Below are 12082 nucleotides of genomic sequence, written 5' to 3' on the forward strand. Positions count from 1 at the left end.
CCCATTTTACAGAGGAGAAAGAGCAAGGGTCAGAGAAAGTTAAAGAGGGGTCCAAGGTCAGGGGCAAATAGGAGGTCCCCATCTCACACCCCACCCCTAGGGACCAGAGCTGAAGCCAACAGCGCAGTAATAATCTGCATCATCCTCAGGCTGCACGGGGCTGATGGTCAGGATACAGGCATTGTGTGCCACATCCATAGCTGCTGAGAATCGGTCAGGGATTTCATCAGGCCGGTGGTACTCCTCATCTGAGTGGTAGTAAAGGAGATAGCGGGGGGCACTGCCTGGCCGCTGCTGGTACCAGGAGACACCATGGTCCCTGATGGTGTGCTGGGTGCTGAGCATGCAGGACAGTTGAGCCACTTGGCCTGGGAAGACCAGTAGTGCATCTGACTGCGCCAGGGCTGGCTGGGAAACTAAGAGACACAGACCCAGTCAGTGCTTCTCCGCCCGCTCCCCCATGAAGGCTCAGTCAGATGCCAAGGAGACATCCACTACCAAAGGCCAATGTCATAGGGTTGGCAATGGATGGGGTGCAAGAGACCTGGCTCTGTGTGACTTTGGGTGCCCTCTTTGGGCCTCTGTTTCCCTCTGAGTGAGCAGTTTGGAGCTGGCAACTGAAAGGTATAAATGGTATTGCCCAGAGACAAGGCCGCAGAGATGTTCAGGCCAGATTTAAACCCAATTCCTGCTGTCCCTGAACCCTCTCCCAATATACCCAAGCCCACACAGCCCTACCAACACCCAACTCATCCCACTGAGGACAACTCCTGCTCTGTCCAGCCAGAAGCAGTTTCTGAAGACAGACCATCGCCCCCATCACCCCTTTTAACAAGAGTTGGGAATGTTAGGGGCCTAACACAGCCACACGCAAACTCTTTTTCCTCCCCTCCTCTCCTCCTAAGACAAAGACACAAAGGATCTGGCTAGCCTCACCCCCCAGAAGTTCTCCCAAAAGACCCTAACCTGACAGGCAATTTATAGAATGTGCCCACCACCCACAGCCCCATAAAAAAGTGGTCTCTAACTGTCCCTGGGGGCAGATGTCATTTTTGTACTACCCATGTGGGTCACCCTCCCCTTTCAATAAACCTGGCCCAAACATATCCGTGGCCTCCCCTCTGGGTGCCACTGTTTATACCTTTTAGCAACTGCCAAGTCCCTGTTCCTGCCACATACCCAAGGATCCATGTCAATTGAAGGCCCAGAGCTCAGAGGGTAGAACTGGCAGCCACTGGGTCCTGTTGCCTGCCCAACTTTCTCTACAGACCACCCCCCAATCACACCAGCTGCTAGAGACCCTCTCAGGGTTAGCTTGCCTCTGAGGCACACCACCTTCCTCTGTGAAGAACTAAGGAGACCAAAAAATCTGAGTCCAAAGGGGCCCTGGTGGTCTGGTCATTCACAAATAGGGAAACCAAGGTCTACACAGTGAAGTGACTTGCCTCAGGTCAGGGGCAGAACTTCCTGCAGTCCTGCTCTTGGGGCCCTTCCCACCATCTCCACCAATTTGCTCCTTTGCAGGGACATTCTGGGGCCAGTACTGTCTCCCACTCTACACCCTTGTGAGCCCGGCCCAGGGAGAATTCACCTGTCATAAAGTTCCCCATCAGAAGGAGGGCCAGGCACAAGCAGGCCATGGCCAGAGGCAGGAAGGCAGGCAGGGGAGTGGTTCTGCCAGGCTGCAGGCTGTGCTCCAAGTGCCTGGGGGCACAGGGCTGGGGAGGCCACTGGACCAAAACAGGGCATGCAAATCAGCCCTGGGACTGCAGAGGGAGGGGTGGTGTCTGGGCCCAATGGCCAAACCCTATCTGCAGAAATGTCAGGTCCTAGCCCCACGAGGCCTATGGAGAATAGAAGCCCAGAAGGCCGCACTTGCCCTTGCAGCAGGGGGTTGGAATCTGCTTTTATTGAGATGCAACTGGCATACAGTAAAGTGTGCACATCTTTAGTATATAGCTTGGTGATTTCACGTATACATGTATGAACAGCCCACCACAACCTCCACCCAGATGAAGATTTAGAATGTTTCCATATCCCCAGAAGGCTCCCTCGTGTACTTCTCAGTTAGTAATAACCCTCCAGGGAACCATCATTCTGATTTCTGTCGCTTAGATTACTTTTTACCTTGCTCTAGAACTTCAACTATAAATGTATCCTCTCTTGTGCCTGCTTCTTTTGCTCGGCATCGTAAGAGTCATCACTGTGTATGCAGCAATAGTTAGTTCATTCCCACAGCTGTGTGTAATCCACTATGTGAACACACCACAATTATTTTATTGATTCTCCTGTTATTAGATGTTGGGGTGCTTTCTGCTCTTTGGCCATTATAAATAAAACAGTTATGGAGATGTTGTTTGCTGAGAGTCAGCCCTCTGATACCTCACCACGCCAGACTGCCCCAAGGCTCCCACCGCCTCTCCTCTACCACTGCTATGATGACCACATTCCCCTCACAGGTGTGCCAGAACTACCTCCAGAACTCAGAGGCCACCATCAACCGCCAGATCAACCTGGAGCTCTACGCCTCCTACATCTGCCTGTCCATGTCTTACTACTTTGACCGCGATGATGCGGCTTTGCAGAATTTTGCCAAATACTTTCTTCACCAGTCTCATGAGGAGAGGGAACATGCTGAGAAACTGATGAAGCTGCAGAATCAAAGAGGTGGCCGAATCTTCCTTCAGGATATCAAGAAACCAGACTGTGATGACTGGGAGAGCAGGCTGAATGCAATGGAGTGTGCATTGCAACTGGGGAAAAGTGTGAATCAGTCACTACTGGAACTGCACAAACCGGCCTCTGACGAAAATGACCCCACTTGTGTAACTTCACTGAGACACGTTCCCAGAATGAGCAGGTGAAATCCATCAAAGAACTGGGTGACCATGTAACCAACTTGCACAAGAGGGGAGCCTCCAAATCTGGCCTGGCGAGTATCTCTTTGACAAGCATACCCTGGGTGACAGTGACAATGAGAGCTGCCTTAGGCTGACTTCCCCCTCGCACAGGGGACTTTCCTGGTCACCAGGGCAGTGCATGTATGTTGGGGTTTCCTTTACCTTTTCTGTAGTTACCAAAATATCCACTTAAGTTCTTTCATTTGTACCATTCTTCCAAATAAAGAAATTTGGTGGCTCGGCACCTGTGGCTCAAGTGGCTAAGGCGCCAGCCACATATACCTAAGGTGGCAGGTTCGAATCCAGCCTGGGCCTTCCAAACAACAATAATGGCTGCAACCAAAAAAAATAAATAGCCAGGCGTTGTGGCAGGTACCTGTGGTCCCAGCTACTTGGGAGGCGGAGGCAGGAGACTCACTTGAGTCCAGGAGTTGGAGGTTGCTGTGAGCTGTGATGCCATGGCACTTTACCCAGGGGGATAGCTTGAGGCTCTGTCTCAAAAGAAAGAAAGAAAGAAAGAATGAATGAATGAATTCCCCCCAAAACAAACCAACAAAAACAAAACTGCTATGAACATTCCTGCCAATATCTTTTGGTGAAATTGTGCTCCCACTTCTGCTGGACAGACACCTAGGATGGAACTGCTGGGTTGTAGGGAGTGTGTGTGTAGATACTGCCAGGACATGTTTGGACCCTCATGCACTCCCACCAACAGGGTAAGAGAGTTCCAAATCCCATCCTCACCAGCACTTGACATCCTCCGTCCTTTAATTTGCCAGAGGATGACTGGGTACAGTGGCTCATGCCTGTAACCCCAGCACTTTGGGAGGCTGAGGCCCAGGACTTGGAGGCTGCAGTGAGCTATGATAGTGCCACTGCACTCCAGCCTGGGTGATAGAACAAGACCCTGTCTGTAAAAAGAAAACATAATAATTTGCCAGAGGGAGGGGAGCTGAGGTGGTTTTCAATTTGGGTCTGAATCTCAGCTCCTACACCTAACTGTATGACTTCAACCAAGTTACTCCCCTCCATATACCTGAGTTTTCTCATCTGGAAAATGAAGTTCAGCATACTGCCAGCCCAAGGGTTGTGAAAATACAAAGATAAGACTTATCTGCTCAGTGTGTAGCACAGAGCTGTCTTTCATTTTCCATATCCTAATGCTTTGTAATCTGGGGCCTTGATGACCATGCAAAGACCACCCCTCCCAGGGTTAGCCAGTCTCTGGAGATAGCAGACCCTTGTTTATCAGGTCTCACACTTCACCTGCCCTAACCTCCCTAGGGCAAAGTACCCTCTACTAGGGACAGCCCCTATGTCCTAGAGCTCAGCTGAAATTATTCAATCCTAAACCTGCCTTCCCAGCCTTGCCTGTTCCTTTGGAAGCCACAATAAGTTTGCCCACAGTTTCTTTCTCTCTCTCTGCCTCAGGACTAACCCTCATATTTCCCTGGGTGACCTGCCAGGGCATGCTGTGTCCCTTTTCTTGAGAACTGTAACTACATTTTCAATGGCAATCTGGTCTGTGATCAGTTGGCCTTGTAATACAACTCACAGCCTCCAGGGTCCTACCCCTCCAGGTTATAAAGCCCCTCCAGGGTCCTACCACATTCCTGACATCTCCTTAGGGCACCTCAGAGACACTCAAGATAAAAGCCCCTTAGATAGCAGAGTGGTGACTATCAGAGCTGAAGCCCCAGGCACTAGAGTCTCCACACTTAAAAAAGTCTCCTGAGGGCGGTGCCTGTGGCTCAGTGAATGGGGCTCCAGCCCCATATACCACGGGTGGTGGGTTCAAACCCAACCCGGCCAAACTGCAACAGGAAAATAGCCGGGTATTGTGGTGGGCCCCTGTAGTCCCAGCTACTTAGGAGGCTGAGGCAGGAGAATCAGCTAGGCCCGGGAGTTGGAAGTTGCTTTGAGCTGTGTGATTCCATGGCACTCTACTGAGGGTGGTAAAATGAGACTCTGTCTCCACAGACAAAAAAAAAAAAAAAAGTCTCCTGAGCTGTGTTCTGCAAGATGTGGGTCCCCAGATATGGTGCTGTCCCAGGAAGAAAGTGCCCTGTGTTTATGTAAGTTTGGGAAATGCTGCCTGTTTCCACAGTGCTGATTGGAGTGCTTGTCCTACTGAGCCCAGACATAGCTTTTTAAAGTGTTAAGACATTTAATCCTCCACCCAAGTCACACAGTTCAAGCCCTCTTTGTACAGGTGGAAACACTGAGGCAGCCTAAAGTGCTTATCCAGGGGCAGAGCACAATGATGCTGAGCCGCGTGGAGGACCCAGACTTCCTCCTCACCATCCAGAACTCTGCCGGCAAAGGGCAGGAGAAACAGGGGAACCTTAGGGACAGTGAGGATTTCTTGGGGAAAAGAGAGCTAGCAAAACGATGGTGGGAGGAGGCTGCTCCACGTGCCCATGTGGCACCCAGGCTGCAGGGGTCAGGTGGGGGCTCAGAGGGAGGGGCAGGAGACAGAAATAGAGTGGAGGCAGCAGGCATGAGAAAGGAGGATGGAAAGAGAGATGGAGAAAAGCAGTCGAAGGATGTAGATGGAAAGAGGGAAACACACAGAGAAGAGGGGAGGGAGGGGACAGTGGGAAAGGCAGGCGAATGTTAGGGAACAACAGCAAGGCCAGTGAGCAGGACTAGCTAGCAGTGAGCGCTAACAAGGAGGTACTTGTGACCTATGTATCCAGAGACCCAGGAACAACAAGGCAGAAAGGATTGCGTACACCGTGAGGACACCCTGGAATATGCACTGGCAGGTCCGTATAAAGTTGTTCAGCAGGCCCACACCGAGGACCCAGCAATCCCTTTCCTGCTATTAACCTAGAGGCACGAAAACTGCTCACACAAAAACCTGTAGGTGAATGTCTATGTTGGCTTTTTTTTTTTTTTGAGACGGAGCCTCAAGCTATCCCCCTGGGTAGAGTGCCATGGCATCACGCTCACAGCAACCTCCAACTCCTGGGCTCAAGCGAGTCTCCTGCCTCAGCCTCCCAAGTAGCTGGGACTACAGGCGCCCACCGCAACGCCTGGCCATTTTTTGGTTGCAGCCATCATTGTTGTTTGGCGGGCCCGGGCTGGGGATTCAAACCCGCCACCTTAGGTGTATGTGGCTGGCGCCTTAGCCGCTTGAGCCACAGGCGCCGAGCCTATGTTGGTTTTTTTATTTATCATCTCTAAAAATCAGAACAACAGCAAGTGAATGATTAACAAACTGTGTACATCCAAGGAGACGGAGACGTTCCTCAGAGATAAGGAAGTAAACTGTTGATGTGTGGTGCTGAGTGAAAGAAGCCAGCCTCCCAAGGCTCCACTCTGCCTCATTCCACGTATACTGGCATTCTGGAAAAGGCTAGGACAGAAAACAGACCCGCAATGCCAGTGACTAGGGTCGACTACCAAGGGGCACAGCAGAATTTGGAGGTGATTGAAATGTTTTATGTATTATCCTGACTATAGTAGTGGTTATGTAAGATTTTTCAAAATTTGTAAACACCAAAAGAAAAAGAAACAAGGACAAAAAAGAGAGAGAGAGGAAGCTGGGAGCCGGGAGGTGGAGAGGAGGGAGCACAGGAAAGTGCCTTGAGTCTTAGGGAGCCTGCAGAAGTTGGTGAGGATCCCCCATTCAGCGAGGAGCCCTGTCTCTCACTGTTGGGGGACGTAGTCTCCGGAGGAAGGCATAGGGACACCCCTGAACCAGGCTGGAGTCCCCAAGATGGGCTGGACCAGAGCCCCGCCTCGAAGAACGCCTGCCCGCCCAGGTTCCGCCACCGGGATACTGGGAGGAAGGCGTTCCCATTGCCATGGAGACCGGCTTAAGCCGGTGAGAGTAGCTCTGGCCCAGCAAGCGGCGGGAGGAAGAGGCGGCCCTGGGGTCTTGGACTCACTGCAGGCCCTGGCCTATGCTGGGGGCCAGCCCACGCTCCCAGACACATCTCTCCACAGGGCCCCCGCTGTCAGCTCCCGGCCTTGCCTTAGTTGGGGAATCGAGGGGTTGGTGGATCAAAGGCCCCCCACCTGCCTCCTCCCCCTGCGGCCATGTTTATCACGGTGATGTTTGGAGGTGAGTGGGGTCCCCAGTCTCGGCAGCCAGGTGGGCGGATGGGACCTCAGAGGCACTTCCCTCTCGCTAGGGGAAGTTGGGGAGATAATGGCATAAAGAAGGGGTGCAGCTGCCGGCAGGGACGGGACGAAGGGTTGGGGAAGCGGCTGTGTGTGGAGGCAAAGCCTGGAGCGAGTCCATTGAGGGGAAAACCCGGGCTGATCCTCTGGGCTAGTGCCCGCCACGCCACCCGTGGAGCACGTTTTTAAACCGCAGAACCTCTTCCCCATTCAACAGTGGCCCTCTAGCTTCGGCGTGAACAGACCCACGAAGCTCCCACCACCATCGCAGTTTCCCCGCCCCCCCCCGGGGCGGGTCCGTCACCTGCAGGGGCGGAGCCAGCGTGGGAGGCTGAACGCGCGCGGAGTCTTTGGCCGGCCCTGCCACTTACAGCTCCCAAGATAGATGAGGGGGTCTTTCCGGCAGTTTAAACATAAGTTGCCAGAGCTGTTTCGCCTGGGGCACAGTCCTCGCCTATCCCCTACCCCCAGTTGCAGCTCTGGGAAGGGGAGAACGCGGAGGGTGAAGCAGAGGATCCCAGATTGAGGGGGAAGAGGTTCCACAAGTCACCTCTACCCCTCCCCCTACAGCCGGCTGCTGGGAGTTGGTGAATCCCTGGTGTAACCTGGTGACCCTCGCCGCTCACCTGAAGCAGAGGGGAAGTGTCCCCCCAGATGGTGAGGACACTGGGGAGGGGGCTAAGGAGAAGGGGCTAGGGGCCCCAGATGGATGGGCCAGCCCTGCCCTGCCTCTCTCCATGCCTTCCCAGCAACTATCGCTCTCCTGGGTGATGATGGGCATCTGGTGAGCCTGGAGGAGGACCTGGAAGAGGGGGCCGAGTGCATGGCCAATGCCATACTGCAGGAGCGGGGGACCTATATTCTCGTGCAGATCATCAGTAAGTGAAGCCCAAGACTCTCCCCCTGTGGCTAAGCTGGAACGTACAGGGGTACACAGCAGGCCACAGACTGCCCAAAACACTACCCAGCCACTCACCTCAGCTGGGGACCTATCCCCAACCAGTGCCACCCCAGTGCTCTGTCCTAGCCCCCAGCCTGCTCTAGGAGGCAGGTCCAGTGAGAAGCAGTCAGTCAGGGGTCCATCACCCTCTCTTCACACTCCACAGAGGGAGAGGATGGGGCTCCCACCCGCTATGAGTCCCTCCTGGAGAACCTAGATGACCAGTGTCCAGAGCTGGCAGGTGAGTGATAGGGGAGATCCCTGGGGGGGGGGAGGGGCTCATTTCCTCAACCCCAACCATCAGGGCTTCCTGGGCCTTCCAGATGAGCTGCGCTGGCTGTCAGGCCTCCCTCCCATGGGCCAGGACCGGAGAAGGCGCACAGGCACACGGCGTGGCAGGGAGCAAGGTCCCCCTTCAAGGTCTGGAAGGGCAGGCTCTCTGCCATCCAGGACTCGCTAGCTGGAGCCAGCAGCCAGGTATGGAGACACTGAGGGAGACACACCCAGAGTAGGACCCCTTCTGGGTGAATAGACACAATCAATGACAACTCTGGACACATATACCCCCATGACAGAACACACTGTACCTAGAGACAAGTCCCCATCACTCCATGCAGTGTAAATGCCCTAAGGGCAGGAATGTCCTCAGTGTTCCCAAGAGGTGTAAGAGGGCCCAGTGAGGGCCTGGTATGCAGTAAGTGCTCAGTGTACAATGTGGCAGCTCAGTGTGTGGTCAGGGGGCAGCCTGCCCTGGGTCTGAAGGGTCTGCTCCTCTGTTCAGGCAGGCCCTGGAACCTGTCACACCACAGCCAAGAGGCAAAGCTGGACTGGGACCCATGGGGGCTGACCATGACCTCTGCTTTATGTGGTCAGATGCAACAAACAGCAGCCCAGCAGGATTCCTTTTGCAGAATCTGGAATTACATTGCATTAGCAAGAAGGGCAAGGTCACAGAGAGGATATGAGGCCTCTGGGGGCCCCTAAGATGTGGGTGCAGAGAAAGGGCTCCAGAGTCAAGGACAAAAAGGATGGAGGACGCAATGCACCCCTGAAAAGGGGAGATAACAGGCTCCTCCCAGGATTCCAGACTCAGATATTCTTGGGGTCATGAGTTAATGCCTCACCACCCCACTTTGGACTGTCTGAGGCAGTCTGACCTCCGTGCAGATTACAACAGGGCTCCTTCCATCTCACCTAGGACATGACCTACAGTTAAGCAATCTGCACATGGGAATTAAACAACCATCCATCTCCCCGAACCCACCTCCTCAGCCAGGGAGCTCCTGGCAGATGGGCCAGCAACATGGCATAAAACAAGCTGTGGTCTAAAATAAATTCTTTAATTGCACATTTGTGTCTCGGGCTATCTGTGGGATAAGAAACCCCCTCCTCACTCCCAATCCCAGCTACACGGGTACAATCCGGCGTTGTGGTCCGGTTGTTGGTGAGGGGGTGGGAGACAGGCGCAGCCTTCTTCAGGGCAGGGAGCTCAGACCTGTGGAGGGAGGAGGTAGCACAGGCTGGTGGTCAGCTTGCAGTGCAAGAAGAGGGCCTGCCCACCACCTCCCCTGAGGATCCACTCACTCACCATGGTTGTACTTGCACTGTTTCAGGGCCTCACTGAAGCCTTCACACAGGGACAGGTCACTCTGAGTGGTTGAGCAGTCCAGGAACTGCCTGATCTCATAGGCACAAGGCCCCATCTGCAGGGGCTGGGACGCAGAGCTGGCAGGGGCCTGGGGGTACAGCACAGAGGCCACAGGGTTAACTCAGAGAAGGGAGGGTTCAAGGTGGGTTCCTAAGATGGGGGGCACCTGCCCCCCTATGCCCCTAGTTTGGGGGTCCCAGGAAGTATCAGTGACCCAGGCCTAGCCTGCCTGTCTAGCCTGGGCTGCTCCATGGGTGAAAGAGGTGAACCAGCAGCAGCTGACATAGACCATTTCTCTGCTGCCCCATAATGGGCACACTGGGCAGGTGCAGGAGAGGGAGAAGAAGGCTCTAGAAAAGTCCAGCACTCTTAGAGTATGAGCCCCACCCCCACAAGTTCTGGCACCTTCCTGGCTCAGCCACACTGATCCTCATGACCCTTAACCCAGCTTCTAAGCCCAATTTGGCTTAGGGATGGTGGGGAGGTCATCAGGGAAGTGGCTGCCCTTTGCCCCAGGGGCCACAGTGCTGGATCTAGATGTGGCCAATTAAATTTAACATCCCTCTCTTCTCTAGGGTTAGATGACCTTAGGCAGATCTCTGAGGACATGGGGGGGGGGGAGGCTGGTTTCCCTACCTTTAAATGATTGTTTGGTGTCTCTCCCTGGAAGCCTAGGGACCTTTGTCTCAAGGGAGGGCCTGGGAAGCCTGCTTTTAAGTGACAGCTCAACAGCAGAGTAATAGGACCCTCCTTGGGCAAAGTGCTGGGCTTATAGCAACTGTGAATACACCCAGACACTTCTCACTCGGCTAATTCAGCAGCTCCCTGTGTGGCCTTGAGAAAATCCTGCCTTAGTTTTCCTGGACCTGCTGCTCACCTGCTGGACAGCAGCCTGGGCGGGGGCGGACTCCGAGCTTCCCCCGCTGAAGGCTCCAGTCAGGGCACTGCCCACGACGTGTCCCACCGCGGAGCCTACGGCTACCCCTGCGGCCGTGGACGCCATCTGAGCCATGAGGCCCGGCTGGCCCGAAGGGGCGGGAGCTGGGGCGGCCGCAGAGTGGGGTGGGTGCGCAGGTGGGTGGGCAGAGTGCGCAGGGGGGCGGCTGCGGGGGGGCACAAAGAAGCACAGTTAATTCTCGCGGGACCTCTGACCAGGGACCCGAAGGGCCAGCAGCTCCTAGAAACAGCCTCCTCAGTTCCCGGCGAGGTGGGCGACCTGGGTCTTAAACACGTGATAATTGCACGCTCACCCCTCCCCCCGCCAAGATGGCGCAGTAGCAGCCAAGGTCACTGCGTACGCCTTTGGAGGGTGCTCACTCTTTCCAAGCCCCCTCCCCACAGTGCCCTTATCTCCCTCACACCTGGCTGGCCGGGCGGCCGCGCTGCGGCTCCCCCGAGGCATGGTGGCGGCGGTAGGACGCGGCTGAAAGTAGTCAGATACGCTGGGGTAGCTAGCACAACTGCAGCGCCTGTTACAGCGGGCTCAAAAAGCTGCGGCCTGGGGGCGGGGCCTCGGAGACACGCCCCTAGAGGGAGGTGGCACTTCCTCCAAACCCGTGCCTCCCGAGTTACCTCGCAAAAGCTCCTAGTGTCTGCGCAGTCTCAACCGGCGATAGGACCTTGATCCCTGTGTGCTCCCGACCCTGGTTGTGAAGGGCCTGGGGACACAGGCCCAGGCTGCCAAGCACTGGACTAAGGAATGGGCAACAGGACCAGGTTGTTCCACCACCGGAGTGCAAGGAGTAGAGTTGAGGATTGTCCCAAGCCTTGGCGGGGAGAGGAGACTGGGAGGTGACAGGCCGGCCCCTCCCCCAGGCCGGTTCCGCTCCCTGCTGGCTAGCACAAGACAGGGTTTGCTGACTACCCCGTGGCCTCAGGGATTCTGGTGGACTAGAGCGGGGACAAGCGGCCTGGAGCGACTCGTCCCCACAATCCCCACTAGGGGGCGTCCGGACCCCTCCTTGACTCGGCCAAAATGCGCTGCCGGCATCGACAACCTAGGGCAGCGTCCGCTGGGGTGCGATGTCACCTGCGATACCATTAACCACACCGGACCCCGCAGCTCAACTCGCCTGACTCCCAGGGTGCAGCGCCGCACACCCACAGCGTTTACGTGACTTTCAAGCCTGAGTTCCTTAGAGGCGTTGGTGCGTCTCAGGTCAAACCAAGCACAGGTTTGAATCCTGTGGCCTCAGGATTTTAGCACCTTGGTCCCTGGCCAATGGGAGGCTGTGGTGAGAATTTAGAACATTTCCCTGCCCTTCAGAGACTGGGGGTTTTTATGGTCTTTTCTGGATGACTGTGCAGCGATCATACTATTACCCCTAGGTAAGGGCAGGAAAGCTCTGTCTCATCATTGTCCAGTGTGTCACCAACGCCGCCTGGCACCACAATTGCGGGGAGGGTAAAATCACCAAGAGCAAAATCATCTGAGGAGCGGGGACGTTTGTCACTAAGCGGAGA

At 55.1% G+C, this 12082-nt stretch overlaps 3 protein-coding genes and 1 pseudogene across 4 annotated transcripts; 2 read left to right on the forward strand and 2 right to left on the reverse strand.

Moving 5' to 3' along the window:
• Positions 1–1867, reverse strand: VPREB3 (V-set pre-B cell surrogate light chain 3). The gene is made up of 2 exons (XM_003803285.3): positions 1592–1867; positions 1–416 (listed from the first exon to the last, which is right to left on the reverse strand). Exons 1-2 carry the CDS (start codon positions 1638–1640, stop codon positions 97–99), a joined length of 369 nt encoding a protein of 122 aa, XP_003803333.1. The 5' UTR covers positions 1641–1867; the 3' UTR covers positions 1–96.
• Positions 1868–2416: 549 nt separating this feature from the next.
• LOC100953537 lies at positions 2417–3093 on the forward strand (annotated as a pseudogene). Its single transcript, XR_001161847.2, has one exon. The product of XR_001161847.2 is annotated as a ferritin heavy chain pseudogene (transcript).
• A 3854-nt stretch (positions 3094–6947) lies between these two features.
• Positions 6948–9228, forward strand: CUNH22orf15 (chromosome unknown C22orf15 homolog). Its single transcript, XM_023508924.1, has 6 exons — positions 6948–6972; positions 7602–7688; positions 7781–7909; positions 8138–8212; positions 8295–8448; positions 8753–9228. The coding sequence occupies exons 1-5, from the start codon at positions 6948–6950 to the stop codon at positions 8429–8431; spliced, it is 453 nt and encodes a 150-aa protein (XP_023364692.1). The 3' UTR covers positions 8432–8448; positions 8753–9228.
• Positions 9229–9290: 62 nt separating this feature from the next.
• CHCHD10 (coiled-coil-helix-coiled-coil-helix domain containing 10) lies at positions 9291–11102 on the reverse strand. The gene is made up of 4 exons (XM_003803284.3): positions 10981–11102; positions 10497–10722; positions 9560–9707; positions 9291–9466 (listed from the first exon to the last, which is right to left on the reverse strand). Exons 1-4 carry the CDS (start codon positions 11019–11021, stop codon positions 9447–9449), a joined length of 435 nt encoding a protein of 144 aa, XP_003803332.1. The 5' UTR covers positions 11022–11102; the 3' UTR covers positions 9291–9446.
• Between the last annotated feature and the right edge of the window lie 980 nt (positions 11103–12082).

The sequence above is a fragment of the Otolemur garnettii genome, unplaced genomic scaffold (assembly GCF_000181295.1).
Source record: "Otolemur garnettii isolate 467f Iridium unplaced genomic scaffold, OtoGar3 scaffold00292, whole genome shotgun sequence".
Taxonomy (NCBI): Eukaryota; Metazoa; Chordata; class Mammalia; order Primates; family Galagidae; genus Otolemur; species Otolemur garnettii.

Coding starts and splice junctions, on each gene's coding strand:
- VPREB3 (XM_003803285.3), bottom strand. CDS start 1,640: ATGGCCTGCTTGTGCCTGGCCCTCCTTCTGATGGGGAACTTTATGACA. Junction 417..1,591: donor GATGGGGAACTTTATGACAG/GTGAATTCTCCC, acceptor TGTGTCTCTTAG/TTTCCCAGCCAGCCCTGGCG.
- CUNH22orf15 (XM_023508924.1), top strand. CDS start 6,948: ATGTTTATCACGGTGATGTTTGGAG. Junction 7,689..7,780: donor GGGAAGTGTCCCCCCAGATG/GTGAGGACACTG, acceptor ATGCCTTCCCAG/CAACTATCGCTCTCCTGGGT. Junction 8,213..8,294: donor CCAGTGTCCAGAGCTGGCAG/GTGAGTGATAGG, acceptor TGGGCCTTCCAG/ATGAGCTGCGCTGGCTGTCA.
- CHCHD10 (XM_003803284.3), bottom strand. CDS start 11,021: ATGCCTCGGGGGAGCCGCAGCGCGGCCGCCCGGCCAGCCAG. Junction 10,723..10,980: donor GCGGCCGCCCGGCCAGCCAG/GTGTGAGGGAGA, acceptor GCCCCCCCGCAG/CCGCCCCCCTGCGCACTCTG. Junction 9,708..10,496: donor CCCAGGCTGCTGTCCAGCAG/GTGAGCAGCAGG, acceptor CTGTACCCCCAG/GCCCCTGCCAGCTCTGCGTC.